We start from the raw sequence: 17,152 nt of genomic DNA on the forward strand, positions 1-17,152 counted from the left end.
CCAGCACCCAATAAGTTCTTCAAGGCGTTCTGCTCGTATATTTTTGATGCACACATTAATTCTTTTGTGGAATACTATCATTATCAGCATTCACCAACTTATTTAAAATTTTCAAATTTGATGTTGGAATGCTCAATGATTGTCACTTTTTGAAAACATTCTATGATAATACCATATGAGTGCATTTCATTTTTTAGGAAATGGAAGCATAAACAGAAGTATGAATTCGAACAGGAAATTCGCTTCAAACGTTTGTTTTTCATTTAAATTTTAACTGGTAGAGTTCTTTTTTGGTATTTCGTCCAGGATGTTCCTTAGCTTAAATTTAATTAAAAAAAAAAAAAATAGTCTAAGACCTTTCGCTGTGAGTGATGCTATAATATTGTTCACTACTTCCCTAATCTTGCAACTGGGGAGAGGGCTGGAGTTGAACATACAACTAAAAGAGTTCTCTGTATTCATGTCTGTCATCCACACTATACAGGAAGCCTTGAAACTGGCTTGGATGTGGAATGGTTGTTTGCACTCGCTCCAAAGTGAATGGTCAAAAATTGATCAAAGATTATGGTCCTGCAGGGTTGCTGCTGGTGCTGGTGGCAGTTTTTAGATGGAATTTCCATCATCAACATTGGCTGCTACAACGTGGTTGGTCTTCCAATTGGAGCCTTGCTCAGTTACAAGTTTAAGCTTGGCATATGGAATGTTTGTTCTGAGAAACTTTGCACAAATCCCACGTGATTTTTAGGTGAAATTTGAGTTTTAAGACATGGTTCATCAGCCCACCTTAAAGCACATTAATTAATTTGGATATGTTTTCTCCTCTTTTGCAGGCTCTTCTAGTTGAAGAACGGATAAATTACATGGGGATGGGGCAACGGAGCCCCAAGAAAGTTCCTAATTGAGTTGAACTGAAATAGAGAGAGCATCCAAGTGAGGCATTTCTGTTAAATGGTCACAAGGAGTTGGAAATCATAGATAAGTTCTTGCCACCAGCCGTGCATTTGCAATCAAACTAGGATAGTTAAAACCTTTGATTCAAGTACAACTTTGAATCTTTGGCCTTCAGCTTTTAGAAATGTTAATCGAAGAGGTGAAGGTTTAACGAGAGCACAACTTGAAAAATCAATTCCACAAATATTCACGTCCTCGGAATTGTTGTCATCCTTTTTGCACGTTTCACATCAGTATATTAGCCTCGGTGTGTTGCCACTTTTCCAACTCAGACTGCTGAACGACAACGAACTGTCTTCTCGAGATAATAATGCATGTAAAAAACTTTCATCGTAGTTAGTAATTGTTTTCTAGAATGTATTTTGAAATATTTTTAAAATTTAAAATTTTATTGAAATATTTTTAAAAATTTATAAAACTTCACCATCCCTTCTTCCTCCGCTCCTTCCTCCCGCAACCCCCTCCCCCTGCCCCATTTTCTGGATGGAGGAGAGAAGGGAGGGGAAGAGGAGGAGAAAGAAAAAGGAGGAGAGAATGGAGGGAAAAATCGGAATGAAAAGGGAAGACAGGAGGTGGAGGTGGTCTGTGGTGGATGATGGGTGAAACAAGAAAGAAGGGTTAGGTTTTTTTTTATGTATATTTGAAAAACTTGTGTTTTAGAAATTGTTTTTACTTGTGTTTTAGAAATTGTTATTACTATAGCATTTTGTGTGTGAAGAACAAGCTTATGAAAAACAATCAAATTCAAACGGAGCCACAGTATTGTGTACACCTACAAGGTCGTCCTGTTTATACTACATATATTGCTTCTCGTAACTTTTGAGTTTCAGCTGGTTTTACAGATAAACAAGCAATACTACCATGTTTTCCTGCAAAACTAATTCATGCCAGCTGCAGGACTTCTTCCCGTTTGATGTCAAATACCTTGACAAGGACATCCTCAACGACCTGGCCAAGTGCATGGTGAGGAAACAAAAAAATTGAATCCCACAAATCAGGTAATTGAACGTTTGACCTTATAAATATTAATTGAGGACCTCCAACAAGATTAGGAAATTACCTTATCAGGGGTGGATGCGCCAGATGTTACCCCTATGGTGATGGGACCTTCAGGTAGAAAATTCTCTTTCTCAACCAACTCCCCATGCTGTTAGATGACACAAAAATTTTAATAGAATGAGAGAAGATTTTATAATTCAGAAATCAACTTGAAATGACAAAAAGTTATTCACGTTCACGTACCATTAACTTGTAAGCTATTCTGTTTCCAGGACCTACTCTCTGCTCGCTGTCAATCCAATAAGATGGAATTCCACGATCTTCAGCAATTTCTTGTAAATGTGAAGTGTTGCTTGAGTTCCACCCTCCAATGACCAGCATAAGATCCGGTGGATTCTCAACCAGCTTGTACATGGCATCTTGCCGCTCCTGATACAAGGCAATATTAGCTCAATACAAGAGGAGAAGTATGAATTCTGAGACAATAAAATACAATAGGACTAAGCTTCATGCTAGTGGCCTTTTCTGCCAGATTACTTGCTCTTGACCCAGCGTACACAAATGCCCAAGAAGAGGGCTGAAACGTATGAAAATTCTTAAAAGCAAGCCTCTTCCAAAAAAAAGATAATAATAATAATAATGAATCAGTTCTTAATTCAAGCAACGAGTCAGGAAATAAACAACCAGCGTTATGAGCCCTCGTAAACAAGCATCAACTATGGACACCCTAGGATGATTGATCAGGAGGCATGTATGATATTCATAATTACGTTCTGTACCAGTGTAATGCTATGCTACATAATGCAGGGGGAGGTGATCTTAAAAGCACTAGTTACTTCAAAAAACTTGAACCTAGAGATCCCAAAGATCTTTAACTTGGCAAACTAAATCAAAGGCAGAAGAGTATGCTACATAAACTAATCCATCCAAGAAGATGATTGTAGGTTTCTGCAGAAACATCTGGAAGGAGGGAGAATCAAATTGTGCTCGTAAATGAGAGGAAAGTCGAGTTTGAGCCTTCAATATTCTTAAGAAACTAGTTTTTCAAAAAATGAATGAAGGAAAATAATAGAATGAGGAGATGAAATGTACTTGAGTTGCATCGCAGATGGTGTTGAAACTAAGGAAGTGGGTGTTAATATTTTCCACTCCATACTTGCGCATCATGGTCCTTTCCACTAATTTACCTGTATTTCCAGAACCAAATCACCATCACAGTTTTCCATTCATTGACAAATCACGGAACTATAGCGTAGAAAACCAACTAACCAATCTCTTCAGTTTCTCCCTTCAACATTGTTGTTTGGTTTGCAATACCAAGTTTGACAAGATCAGCATCGGGATCAAAACCATTCGAAACTGCATGTTTGAATTTCTGCAGCAAAACAAGGATACATGAGATACTAGGAGGGTATAAACAATTTCAGCCAATGAAACGTAAGTGATTCGAACTGCACCTTCATAAACGCCTCTTTGGTTGAGCTAGATCCATCCAGTTGACCCCCAAGAATGTAATCACAAACATATGTTGCCTGAATCAGGTGTAGAAACTTGTTTAATCTGAACTCTACAGGTGCATGTTCTTTATATTTCATAATCAAGATGCCGCTTTCAAATAAACAATAAAAACAGTTAAATATACCTCTGCCATGTTCTTCACTATGATATACTTTCCAGCAAATGATGCAGTGGCAACAGTCTCCTCGTGTGAGTGTTTACCATGGATTATCGACGTATAGGCTCCATTCTTATGCTTTTCAACAGTGTTCCAAACCTTGACAAGGATGCAAATATTGGATGCTCTTGAGTGGAGTGTAATTGTGGAATTACATTAACAATTTATAGGCTACTAAGCTAGTAAGAAACATACCTTAGAAACCCAAGGGCAGGTTGTGTCGACTATTTGCACATTCTTGTCGCTCAAAGTCAACATCTCATCTACAGCAGCTCCAAAAGCAGGCAAAACCACAACATCACCCCTGTCAACAACATCAAAGTGTTTCTTGCCGTCCTCAACAGGGATTTCCTTTATTGCCATCTCCTCCAGTCGCTGGTGTAATACAGTTGATCATGAAATGGTATAATCAGCCAAAATGAGAAGGAAAGGACAGAACAGTAGCATAGCAAAGACTTGACCACCCAGTTAACTCAAGAAATACAGGCAGGAAAAGCAGCCCAACAAAATCGAAAATATTTGTAGACCAAGTGAATGGATTATATCAAAGTAGCATAGCAAAGACATGACCACCCAGTTAACTCAAGAAATACAAGCAGGGAAGGCAGCCCAACAAAATCGAAAATATTTGTAGACCAAGTGAATGGATTATATCAAGGTAGCATAGCAAAGACATGACCACCCAGTTCAGTTAAGTCGAGAAATACAGGCAGGGAAAGCTGCCCAACAAAATCGAATATATTGTAGACCAAGTGAATGGATTATATCAAAGTTTTGGGGGAACTAAGACCTTATTAACGGTAGGATTGTGGATAATCTCATTTGTGAGCCAGATCTTCTCTGTTGGAAACTGCTTTCTAGCTTCATAAGCAATCTGAACAGCTCTTTCAACTCCCCAGCAAAACCCGTATGCTTCGGCTAGTTTGACTGTAACATTCCCCCATGTGTACTCGTTTCCATTTTCCTTCAATTTCTTTATGATGTCACCTGCAATATATATATATATATATATATATATATATATTGGATCAAAACAACACTCTAATTTCCGATCGAAAACATAGTATGATAAACTTAAACTGCATTTCCTTTATTTTTCTGAGCTATACATATATCATATTCGCCGCCATATTCTACGAAAAACTCAAGAAAGAAATCTGAAGTCAAAAGTAATTTGAAAGAGTTATCTTACTGGTGGTGTACTCGCGGTTCATGAGCTCAAGAGTCTCTTGTTTGTGTCCAAATCCTTTGCGATTATAATTCTTGCTCCTAGTTAAGTTGTGCCTGAACTTCTTGGCGTCAAATTCGGAGTCTACAGTAGCAGCAGCAGAAGGAGAAGGAGCAGCTTCGCCGGGAGCGGAGCATCTCACGGAGAAAGGTTTCCGGCAGCGGGAAATTCTTGGCTCGGGCAAGGCGAGGTCCTTGGTAGCGGTGGATAGGCGGGAGAATTGCAGAGAAATTGCCATGTCGACGTTTTCCGGTGGAAGTGGCGGAGGTTAGCAGGCGTAAGCTAGTGGCGACTGGGGAGGTGGTGCGGGATGGGGAGCGGGCAAAATCTTATTAAGTCCTTCCTTCTTATGGTTTTGGTGCGACACGGAGCATCTGATTTGTGGTCCTGTCGGAGCTCGTGATCCATGCGCTTTTGTCGTTTTGCGTTTTTCTAATTAATTTGGTGAATCTTTTGTTTATTTCTTTCTTTTTATTCCTGGGGGGTTGGTGATGGCTGATGTGTTTTAAACGGTGCTAGTATTTTGCTTGGCTGAGATACCATTTGGGTTTTGGCATTTAGCTGAAGAGAATCAGTAATTTTTTCTGGCGTTGGATGTTGAATGCTAATTTGGTAGCCACGTGTTTGGGTTGGATTCTGCTAGCGTTCCTGTGTACCCTTTTTTTTTTTTTTTAGTTTTCCTTGCGTCCGTTCACTTTAATTGCAATTATTGATGCGGAGTATATTCTCAAGTGTCTAAAATTAATTGTCAACCGCGATAAAATTAATTGTCACGGGGTATTAGCAGCTGATTCTTCTGTTAAGAATGAACAATTATCTTTTTAGCGGTATCTACGAACTAATTAATGATTTTTTAGTGTTATGAACATACTTAATGATTTGCACATGTACAAGCCTAGCTGTACAGTCCCAGACATGTGGTTTTCTTTTCTTTTCTTTTTTTTTTCTTTCAAAGATGAAATATTATATTTTGTATTACTCCCTCCGTTCTCCTACTTTTCCATTTTAAGATGTACCTTTTAGTCTCTCTTCTCAATATATAGTCATTTTCTCTAATCATACGCATATTACCATTCAAATTCAAAATTTAAATTTGTCGTGATAAAATTGAAAAGAAAAGTATAAACATTAAAATCAAATCATTATTTTTTAAAAATTAAATTCCCAAAACGGAATTAAATAATTGGAAAGGAGGGAACAGTATTTAGTGGTGCTTTTTTTTTAAATTTATTTCCAGCTGAGGATATGGAGATGAAAACTCATTATAATCTAATATCTCCGATTCTTGGGATTTCAATCTTAGTTACTGGATCAAAATCTCCTCGGGGCGGTTTAGCAATGCTTTTATAAGAGATTCCGCAAAAGTCAGTCACGAGAACAGGGTGAAGAAAAGTGGGAGCAACATACTTGCGTACAATTTGAGAATATGATGATTTCGGAACTTATCTTTAACTACCTTAATTTGGATTATGTAAGTAAGGATTCTGAGTTTTAACTTAAAAGCAGCTTGGGGTATGCTGATGTGGTCATAGCTTATGATGTGGTCATAGTTTAGTGGTCAAATTATGATCCATAAGGTCAATTCAAGCTGAGTTATATGTAAATTTTTGTTCTCACTATTTATGGGTTTATTGATTTTTATGTTATTTTGTTGATTGAATCATTCATTCTTATTATTGTCGATTCCTTTATGTCTCTTTGAAAAAAAAAAAATCAGGGTATTGTTAATGCCCCATTTAGTATTATAATACCAGAGTCATTTTATTGTAAAAATGATAGATTTACCTGTGCTAATGTGGTCCAATTAATGAAAATTACACTCATCATTTCACAAAAAAAAAAAAAGAAAGAAAAAGAAAATTGTTGCGACATATTTTACCAACCTCAACATTGTCATTTAGCCCAACTCTGTCCAATTACGAATATAAGTCTCATCTCATCTACGTTTTCCCGTCAAAGAGAGGGCTTGGACACGCTTCTAACTATTCAAGGAATCAGACCTCTTGAATTTTGAATATTAAATTGTGGTGTATTTACCATTACTGGTCAGCTAATGAGCGAGAGAGGTGAAATTGGGCCTCCAAAACTTCAACGGTGTCGGAGACACGTGATGAATGCATTCAATATTGACAACTCAATGGGATTGGAATCGGGGTTAGGTACCAAATTGTTAACGTGGGAGGAAAACATTCAATATTGACAACTGCCTAATGTAATACTACTATATTTTGTAATGTTGCGCATCCGGACATCTCTTTGAAGATATTTTAGACCCTCGCTCAAGAGTCAAGACGCATGGTCAATAATGCTCACTGCCATTTTTCTATCATTTACTACTAGCACTAGACTAGTATAACTTGCGTATTTTCAGATCCGCTCAAGCATATTTTGTCTGTAACGAAAAAAAAAACTATAAGATGTACGTTAATCAACTCCTCATCATATGCAAAGTGGCAGAGCTCCTGCATCTTTCTGTAAAGAGAAAGAAGTTGGCCAAACATTTTAGGAAGAGAAAGGGCAAATAGACCGACGAGTCTGCGTTCCGTTGTTCATTGCTTTTTTATAGAATGAACTTTTCAACTAGTATATATTTGTGAATTAGATTTCATACTTCCATTGCCACTAATTATCAGTTTCCAATTGCTTCAACCTGCCATGGAATTGGGTAGGGGTGTCAACGGGTCGGGTTGGACCCCGGACCTGACTCGGATCGGATAAATTTTCCGGGCTTGGGTTGAAAAATAATGCCGATACTCGGATCAGGATTCGGACCCCCTTTATTCTAATAAAAACGAGTCGGATACGGAATATAGGATTTCGACCCATATTCGACTTGGATCTGAACAATATATTAATAATTATAAAATATAAATATTTCTATATACATTCTTTTACCAAATTAACAATTTAGTAATGATTTTGTAGATTGATTTGTGGTTAGTTTTGGATTGACTATTGCGAGTTATTTGTGATTTAGTTTTGTAATTTGATTTGTTTAAGTTTGTATATTGGATTTGTGATTGATTTTGAATTTAATTTAAAAACATTTAAAGTTGGACCTTTTAGTCATGGACACGACCCAAACCCGTCAAACTTAATTGGATATACAAGTCAGATCCGAATCTACTACATGAAAACGGATTCGGGTCACGTCCGGAATTTTCAATTCCGACCGGGTTGACACCCCTAGAATTGGACAGCTATCGCTAAGTTATTAGTTTGGGTGAAGGTAAGGGGACATCTGCACGATTCTAAAAAGTTAGGGATAGGATTGTCAATGGGGCTGGGCCAGCCCGAGCTCGGCCCGATAGAAAGCCCGATGAGCCCAATCATTTAGTGAGCCGGTCTGAGCCTGAGCCTAAAAATTAGGCCCGAATTAAATGTGAGCCGAGATTGGGCCTTATTAGGCTCAAACCCGATATAGGTCCGACCCTTTAATTACCTATATATATAATATTTATATCTTGATATTGTGTATAATTATATATCCAAATATATTATTACTAAATACTAAAATATATACATAAATTACAAAACACAAAAATACATCTAAAAACTCTTTCATGAGCTTTCTTGAGAGCCAATATTGGTAATGCATAACTAAATTTCTAATTTTTCTTATTGGTTGAGTAAATTTTTGTATTGGCATAATATTGGTTGATTTTTTTTTGGTCTACAAACACAAAAATCATCAAGCATATTTGGATTTAAATCACAAGATTATAAAAAAAGTTTCAACTTTTAAAGATGTATTGGCTTATGATCGCATGTTTTATTACTATTTTTCATGCATTTTGAATGGATTAAATATAAATATTGTTGAAAAATTTTTGGTTTATATACGTTTTAAGAACTATTATTTGTTCATGTTTAGTTTTAATATTATAGTCTTGTAAATGTTAAATTAGTTTTACAACTTAATAGTTATAGTAATTATATTAAGAAAATTAAGGAGCAATAAGTGAGCTTGGGCTAAACCCGATTAAGGCTCACAGCCCTTATGTGAGTTGAGTATGAATTTCACATTTGGGAACCCGGAGCTCATAACCTGAAGCCCGAAAATGATTCAAATTTAATGAGCTGAGCTTGAGCTCATCAAAGACCGGCTCATTAGGCCTGGTTGACAGGCCTAGTTAGGGATCACAACAAAACAAACTTGAGCTGCTTGTGAACTGTTTGATGAAAAACTCGTGTATTTGAGCTAGACTCTGTCACTCATATTAAAAATTGCAATGCTCTAGCTTTTAATGCCTTAACATGGCGAAAATTTACATTCTCTTCGTAATGCTGAAGGAAATATATATTGGGATGACGCATTTTCAACAAATTAAGCGGCAAGACAGGTTCAGGCAGCATAAGGTAGGTGATAAGGGAATTGGGATGTTGTCACTCAAATATTATATCCACTTTCTTCTAATTCAGATCAGAAAAGGGAGTTACCAAGTACTAGTAGATAAAGATGGATATGCAGCGTGTGGTGTTAAACGCCTTTGGGTCCATGAATGATCCCGCACGGGTGACGGGCCATCATAACAAGCAGAACAACTGGGCTGGGAAACTCGGGAATGTGGAGTGGAGAAGCTGAAAAGTCGAACCCACGAGAAGTCGGTCTCTCTCTCTCTGCTGTTAGCAAGATTTGCCCGGGGTCTCAAATTCAATTCAATGCAGCTCCTGCGCCCTCCTCAGTCGGTCACCTTGACTAATGACGTTGCACTTCCATGTGGGTTGTCGACAAAGAGGCCATTGTTTTTACGTGGTCAGGTAGCGAAACTCGGGTCTTCTAATATTGTGAGATGCCCAGACGGCCACGGCCAGACGCTTAAACCCATTCATGTCAGAATCAGACCTCATGCTTCAGGTACAAATCCTACTACTAACTTCCCTTTCAAAAATTGGAATGTGGCACTGTAATGCTTTGTCTAGAGTGTGGTTGGCTTGGCAATTGATGGGATAGGGGAATTTTATATTGCGGAACTGCAGGACGATAACAGTCCAATCCCTCGGTTTAAGACCGTTTGAAAGTTATCCTTAGCTTCGTTGTGGTTCCTCAATTGCTCCCGGATTTTGAATTCAATCTGGAGGCCAAACAATTCTGAATTGATCATCGTTTTTCTCCGGTTCCAGCCATATATGGTGGGATGGGTCTTCCCCTGCTTGGATGACTTGACGTGAGAAGAATGTTGCTAACATCTCATTTTTCAACTCCAAGATTACTTGAAAGCAAAATAGTTTGGCAACTTAAAATTTGTGTGAAGGGCATTTGCCAGTGGCCGCTAAACTTCAATACTGACCATTTAGGAATTTCAACTTTTCACGTTTTAGACATTTGCTTGCTGATCAACTTATGATTTTGCATGGTGTTTTTACTTTGTTGTAGCTGCCTTTCGAGGAAAATGGTATTATTATGCTGAAATTTAGTCGCAGACTCTTGTAGAATTCACTACGCAACATGATCTTGGATAGCTAAGTTTTTCCAAATAATATTTCAGTTGCATCGTAAACACATTTTCTAACTCACCTTTTTATATTTCCAGCCACCTTTTTATCTCACATACATCATATCATAAAGAGTACTACAGTAATTATTTCAAATAATACTCCATCCAAACGCACTCAGCGTTTCATTGTGTATCTTTGAATTTGGCACCCGAATGTATTTGATGCTGCTTTTCTTGCGGTTACTTGCTCGAATGTATTTGATGCTGGAAGATAGAAAGTTTTGCAGGCCTAGTTGAATGCTAGGCCCTTGAATTATGTTAAAGCAGTGCTTTGCAAATCGGTCGTATGCACTCTGCATTAGCTTCTACTTACTGTATATTAAGGGCCAATTTGGAAAATAATCCTTAATGTTGTTTAAAACACGTGGGGTTTGGAAAACATCGAAATGAGACTTAAATGAGTGGACAAAGCATATCGTAATTAGCTTGAATGATGGATTTACTTACTCATAAAGAAATGAGTTTCGTTTCTGTCTGTTTCCGTATATTTGCTTCTCTCTCTTACTGAAGTGGAAATGGTTGTCCTAGCACGTATCTCTTCACCTTACTTTAATCTGCTTTTGTGTTTCTGCAAAGTTGCTGTCAAAGTTAGTGTAAAGACTGCAGAATCCGCCCCATCGGATGTTGTCTTGAAAGATGGAAATCTGATTTTTGTCGCTGGTGCAACAGGGAGAGTTGGGTCACGAACTGTAAGGTTGACTTTTATTTCTCTAACTACTAAGTACAAACTAAACAGACTAAACTTCTGCTTCTAAAAGTACCAGAAACCAAAATTTTGCTGCAGGGAGCTCTTGAAATCAGGAAGTAGAGTTCGAGCTGGTGTTCGAAGTGCTCAAAGAGCTGAATCTCTTGTGCAAGTATGATCTCGATGATAACTACACAGTTAGTTGACTCCTAGTCTTGTGCCAATGAGTATGATTGTAATATAATAGTACTACTTTCTTTCCTTCAGAGTGTCCAACAGATGAAGTTTGATGCTGTTGAAACTGGATTAACGCCACGTAAGATGAAATTTTTAGTAGTATCAGTCGTCTCTTGAGTGTGTGGTCTTATCTATGCTCTCAATCTGATTGATATGAAGAACTATCTATTTAAATGCATTTTCATGCTTTAAGGGAATATGCTTCTGTAGAAAATCACATGTTCTTTTTGGTCTTTAGCCAGCCATAGAGAGGCTTGAGATTGTTGAGTGTGATCTAGAGAAGAAGGATCAGATTGGTCCGGCACTGGGGAATGCCTCAATTGTCATATGCTGCATCGGTGCCAGTGAGAAGGAAATATTTGATATTACTGGTCCATATCGAATTGACTATCAGGCCACCAAAAACCTTATTGATGCTGGTAAGGCTTTTTGGCCTCTGTGCTGGAGCTTCCTTTTAATGTCAGCTTATCGTGCTATTAAACTGACATCGATGGAAGTTGAAACTGAAGTGACGGCATGGTAGATAAGATTAATATTCCGACAAAACTTCTTTGGTCACACTAAAATGTAGTTGTAGAACAGAAGAAAAATATGTTTGATTTTCTTGATGCATGTTGTTTAACCAGCTGTATGGCAACTCAAGAATTTGACTTCTGCTTGTGAAAAAATTAAAGGGTCTTAACTCATGTATGGTTGACTAAGTTTGATCTCGTTCCTATCTTGTTTGTATTGATTAAGTTCATTAATTGGAGATTTTGTTGGAGAGTAGTACTTGTTCAGAAAAGGCAACCAGGTGAATGCTGAAGAATTTGTATTCTCCTGCAATTTTGATGTTTCATCTATTAGTATTTCCCATGGAGTTTAAAGGAAAAAAAAGGCTAAAACTGGTTTTCTCTGCAGCAACCATTGCACAAGTTGACCACTTCATTTTACTGACATCTCTTGGAACAAATAAGGTTGGATTTCCTGCAGCTATTTTGAAGTAAGTAGTCTTAACGTTCTTGATTTGCATGGAAATTTCTGTGTTACTGTGGATATCAACACGGTAAAATCTGTTTCACATATTTTACTTTTTGACAGTGCTCTGTTTTTTTTTTTAATTATTTTTATTTTTAAAATTTTTCCCAAAAGCTTGTTTTGGGGAGTCTTGATCTGGAAAAGGAAAGCAGAAGAAGCTCTGCTTGCCAGTGGACTTCCATATACTGTAAGATCTTCTGGAATACATGTACAGAACAACAGTGATGTAATTTCTTTTTTAATACCTCAACTAGATTTTGCTTCTCCTTGCATATTTCTTATTTCAGATAGTTCGACCAGGAGGGATGGAGCGGCCTACTGATGCTTTCAAGGAAACTCACAATATAACTGTTTCACAGGAAGACACTTTATTTGGTGGTCTAGTGTCAAATCTTCAGGTTATCTTCTTATTATCACAGTTCTGAATGAAAAATTTAGCTTTGTCAATGATCTTGTTAGAGGCTTCCTGCTTGAGATACCTGCTTCCACTTGGTGGAGACCACCTTGTGGCCAGACAAAAGCAAACAACTAATTTGTATTGGTAACAAAGATACATGTGACCAAGGCTGTGCTGTGTAGTCTAAATTAGTGCAAAGGTGCTATTGCATTGGAGATCCTAGTGTAACTAACCAAGTTTTTTGTGCTTCAGTTATATTAATACACTAATGCGGAGAGCCCTACCTAGCCCAGATATTAAGAAGCCACAACTACCTTCTTTTGAACTGAGATATAATATGTCTCATGAGGGGTCTTTGTCTTCTCAAAATTGCTGGACTTAGTTATACTGTCTTAAGTTGCAAATTATATGAACTTACTTAATGATACTTTGTTTCCTGATCAATAGTCAGTTGTACTAGTAGAAACTCAAGATTTTGTGCTTTTGAACCAAAATAACATCAACTTATACTGTCAGGTGGCTGAACTTATGGCTTTTATGGCAAAGAACCGCAGCCTTTCATATTGCAAGGTGGTGGAAGTAATTGCAGAAACTACAGCTCCATTGACTCCCATGGGGGAGCTCCTTGCAAAAATTCCATCCCAACGTGCTGAAGTGTTCTCGCCAGGGGTAACATTATTTATTTCTTGCTGAAGATTTGGCAGTAGCTGCTGCATAACAATCATCATACATAAAAAGGCAAAAAACTTGTATGGCCATTAAATTATTTGCATCACCTACTCTTTGGCCACTAGACTATTTTCATTTTCAAATCGGCAGCTCAACTTCTAATATGGTACATTAGTGATTCCATCCAATGTTGGGGTTAAATCAAATGGCAATGACTTTCACGCATAGATCATCTGATGTGCCTGATAGAGTTAACCACAAATTTAATGGGATGACCAAGAAGTATGTCATTCTAATAGTTGCATAGGTGATTTGGAAACGACAATAGTTCACTGACCAAAAGTGTGCACACTAATAGTTTAGTGGCTGTCAAGGTAGTTTGCCCTACTTGAAATTAATAACTTCATATTCCTAGGTGTAAAGTAGATATTGTACCTTGATACTGCAGGCCTCAGGTTACTTCAATTGGCAATGGTTATTTCGTTCTGACTGAAGATGCACCAAAATTAAGAGAAACTCTTCTATGTAGTTGTTGCAATGTACATTGACTTTAATTCATGGTCTGCCTCCCTTTGATGAAATCTGTACTTTGGGCTTGTCTCTAGAAATTAGATGATGCAGTTGGACCTGGGACTGCAGCTACAGAAATTGCCACTTCTGGAACTCCAAGCACTACTGTTGAAAAAGAAACTGTCCAACCAAAGGCTGCAGAAATGACGCCACTCTCTCCATATACTGCGTGAGCATGCAAACTGATATTTCATCGTGAATTATAATATTTCTCACCAAAATAAAAACTGTAATTTCCAACTTCCCGAAGCTATGAAGATCTAAAGCCCCCTACTCCTCCTATTCGAACACCAAGCACTACTTCTGTTTCCATCAAGGCAAGTATAGAGGCGACAAACCCATCAGTAGTTAACTCTTCTCCTCCATCTTTAAAAAGGCCATCCCTCATCACCTTTCACAATTCCATATGCCTCGACTAGGGCTGCAAACGAATCGAGCCGCTCGCGAACCGCTCGAGTCAAGCTCGAGTCGAGCCGGCTCGAGTCAAACTCGAGCTCAGAATATTAAGCTCGTTAGCTCGCGAGCTTGAGTATATATATATTTTTATTTTTATTTTTATTTTTATTTAATAATAAAATTACGTATATTATATATATATTTTTTATTTTTATTTTCATAGTAAAATTACGTATATATCCTTAATATTTTATTATTTATTAAGAAAAAAATATTATTTTATTTATTTTTTTAAAAATAAAATAATTATTTTTTATTTTTTTCGAGCTCGAGCTTGAAAATTGCCGGCTCGTCGAGCTCGAGCTCGAGCTCGAGCTCGAGCTTGGTAAAATTCAGTCGAGGCTCGGCTCGATTAGCTCAAAGCTCGACTCGGCTCAGCTCGTTTGCAGCCCTAGCCTCGACATCTGCTGTTATTCTACTTCTGATTCTTGTTGAAATTGGATTCCATTTATGTCATGGATAACTTTGGACCTCGGATCTATGTGAAGAAACTGCTGACGAGAATTTTGTGAAGGGGAAACTATTTGTCCGAACTACTACCATTTTGGCAAAAACTCATAGTTGAAGATTACCAAAGAAGGAAACCTGCAAATGATCTTTCTCATGGAAATTTGAGGGTCTCCATGACCAAAGAACACCATCCATAATACGGAATTCTTTCACTTTTTCTAATGCTACATGAGGTGTATTAGGGTTAAGATGTTTATATATAATATGTGGTGTCAAACACTTGAGTTTTAGAAAATTGTCCGAAGTGTCTATGTGACAGGCTGACAGCACAAAATAAGCAAAATCTCCCTTTATTTATAATATCCTAGCATTGTGGATATGAACTGCTATTCGTGCTGAGTGCATATGAACTGCTTTGTCACTATTCTTCTTGTTGTAGTTTTGATGGTCTCAAACCACCTGCACGTCCAAGTCCATCTAGTATTTACACCAAAGTTTACCATGGTATGGGAGTAGTTTAAGCCTTCAGGGTATGCTATAACACCTAAACAATAAGAACAAGCAATTTTATTGCCTAGTTTAGCATGATAGCAGTTGACTTGTAAAAAGCTGTGCCTTTTTCCCTATGCAACATGTATGTTGATTTCCTTGTCTTCTGTCAGTTTTGCTGATACGAGTCTATTTGCTAAATAACCGATTTTATTTTCTTTTTTTTTTAACAGATATGAAGATTTGAAGCCACCCAGTTCTCCTAGTCCCTCTCCAAGTGGTCCAAAAGAGGTACATGCCTCAAATGATATCCTGTCAGAACTTACCGGTGGCAATGATGTTGGCACAATCAACATTGGTGAGGAGAATTATCCCCAGAAATTGGCTTCTCGTCACTCGCCCTATCTTGTGTGAGTTGATAATACTCCATTTCCCTGCATGGAAGAATTGTACTGGCTGTATCTACCTCTATTAAAAATCAAAATCTTCATCATCATGCAGACTGGGACCCCTGGTCAAGTTTTGATTATTACTGCTGTTTGACCTGTTCTCTCTTAATTTGCTGCATTATGTGAGGCTACATAATTGTTACACTGAGCTCCATTGCCTCCTGTCTAAAAATCCAAGTCTGTTTATCTTATTGTTGCTTCAGATACCCTGATTTGAAGCCCCCATCTTCACCATCTCCTAATGCACCTGTGTCATCTACAAGCAACGAAATGCTGCCGTCGATTGCAGATAAACTGGGAAATTGACATAAGCCTGCCAGAATTAAAGCAATCCCGCTCTGACCTTTCACCAGGTAAATCCGTTGTAGACTGCAAATGAGATCTATAAACTCTAATGACCCCATTTATGGCACTGAAGCTACATTGCGTCAGAGTCGAGTAATAGAGAAAAAAATTATTGTCAAATTGTATATGCAGCTGGGCTGAGAAGATCATTAAAACTGATAATTTTTCCCTCATCTATTGTTTCGGATATGCAGGCGCGATGACTTGAGGCCTCCAAGTTCTCCCATGCCATCTTCAAAGAATTTTTGAAACACAAACCATGGAGTTAACCATCTTGAGATTATATATGCTTTCTATGCTTCAGAATTCAGTCTCCCTTACCTCCTGTGCCCCGGGGGGGGGGGAGTTGGGTATGGGTGTTGTTGGACGCGGGCTAGATAGTTTTGGCTGAGTGAGCCGCCAGTATGCCATCGTGATAGAGCTATTAAAGCAAAGATTATGCGCTGTCAGCTCATGAGAAACCAGCAATTTGCAAAGTCGAATTTTAGAATCACGAAATTGTACCTACACGCAAATAAACGTCCTTGTACTTGGAACTTATCAACAAATAGTCTGTATAACGCAAGTGATGAACTCTATCGGTATCAAAATTATGTAGAAACTAACAAAAACTCAGAAGGCACTCTTTTCATATATGCTTATACTATCAATAATTCGATAAAATTACTAGTTGTATTAATCTCACATCTCACACACAAGAGTATAATTTAAAAACCAGTAACATCTAAACTTCATAATAAACAAACTCGTATTTTTAGTTTTTTTTTTTAAATTTTAAAATATGTTCTAATGACATATGGCGTACACATAACTTTTCCAAATTCATATTTTTTAGCAGAAATTTGGATAGTAACATTTTTATAAAAAAATTTGTGTAAGATGCGAATGTATTATTTTATTTAGTGCTATTATAGTAAATGTGGCGAAGATGGACAAAGTGTGATCATCCCGTAATTGAAGGGGGCAAAGAGCGATTAGCCTTTTTTTCCCTAGGTAATTACTAGGAATAAACACAGTCTGTACAGCCTTCAATGATC

General features: G+C 37.6%; 2 protein-coding genes across 2 annotated transcripts; one reads left to right on the top strand and one right to left on the bottom strand.

Moving 5' to 3' along the window:
• Positions 1–1,680: 1,680 nt before the first annotated feature.
• Positions 1,681–5,184, bottom strand: LOC113760841 (4-hydroxy-3-methylbut-2-enyl diphosphate reductase, chloroplastic-like). Its single transcript, XM_027303576.1, has 10 exons — positions 4,818–5,184; positions 4,416–4,612; positions 3,821–4,000; positions 3,593–3,724; positions 3,408–3,482; positions 3,220–3,325; positions 3,043–3,137; positions 2,194–2,379; positions 2,012–2,098; positions 1,681–1,899 (listed from the first exon to the last, which is right to left on the bottom strand). Exons 1-10 carry the CDS (start codon positions 5,089–5,091, stop codon positions 1,834–1,836), a joined length of 1,398 nt encoding a protein of 465 aa, XP_027159377.1. The 5' UTR covers positions 5,092–5,184; the 3' UTR covers positions 1,681–1,833.
• Positions 5,185–9,383: 4,199 nt separating this feature from the next.
• Positions 9,384–16,750, top strand: LOC113761520 (protein TIC 62, chloroplastic). The gene is made up of 13 exons (XM_027304540.1): positions 9,384–9,711; positions 10,928–11,045; positions 11,136–11,208; positions 11,304–11,352; positions 11,516–11,692; positions 12,174–12,255; positions 12,405–12,477; positions 12,578–12,688; positions 13,204–13,356; positions 13,962–14,095; positions 15,555–15,731; positions 15,974–16,123; positions 16,310–16,750. The coding sequence occupies exons 1-12, from the start codon at positions 9,516–9,518 to the stop codon at positions 16,074–16,076; spliced, it is 1,446 nt and encodes a 481-aa protein (XP_027160341.1). The 5' UTR covers positions 9,384–9,515; the 3' UTR covers positions 16,077–16,123; positions 16,310–16,750.
• Positions 16,751–17,152: the final 402 nt, after the last annotated feature.

The sequence above is a fragment of the Coffea eugenioides genome, chromosome 2 (assembly GCF_003713205.1).
Source record: "Coffea eugenioides isolate CCC68of chromosome 2, Ceug_1.0, whole genome shotgun sequence".
In the NCBI taxonomy this organism is placed as follows: domain Eukaryota; kingdom Viridiplantae; phylum Streptophyta; class Magnoliopsida; order Gentianales; family Rubiaceae; genus Coffea; species Coffea eugenioides.

Excerpts from the sequence above, each read along its gene's own strand:
- LOC113761520 (XM_027304540.1), top strand. The coding sequence starts at position 9,516 with ATGCAGCTCCTGCGCCCTCCTCAGTCGGTCACCTTGACTAATGACGTT. Across the intron at positions 9,712-10,927 it reads AATCAGACCTCATGCTTCAG|TTGCTGTCAAAGTTAGTGTA; the intron begins GTACAAATCCTA and ends GTTTCTGCAAAG. Across the intron at positions 11,046-11,135 it reads GTTGGGTCACGAACTGTAAG|GGAGCTCTTGAAATCAGGAA; the intron begins GTTGACTTTTAT and ends ATTTTGCTGCAG.
- LOC113760841 (XM_027303576.1), bottom strand. The coding sequence starts at position 5,091 with ATGGCAATTTCTCTGCAATTCTCCCGCCTATCCACCGCTACCAAGGAC. Across the intron at positions 4,613-4,817 it reads GAACCGCGAGTACACCACCA|GTGACATCATAAAGAAATTG; the intron begins GTAAGATAACTC and ends TATATATTGCAG. Across the intron at positions 3,483-3,592 it reads TAGTGAAGAACATGGCAGAG|GCAACATATGTTTGTGATTA; the intron begins GTATATTTAACT and ends CACCTGATTCAG.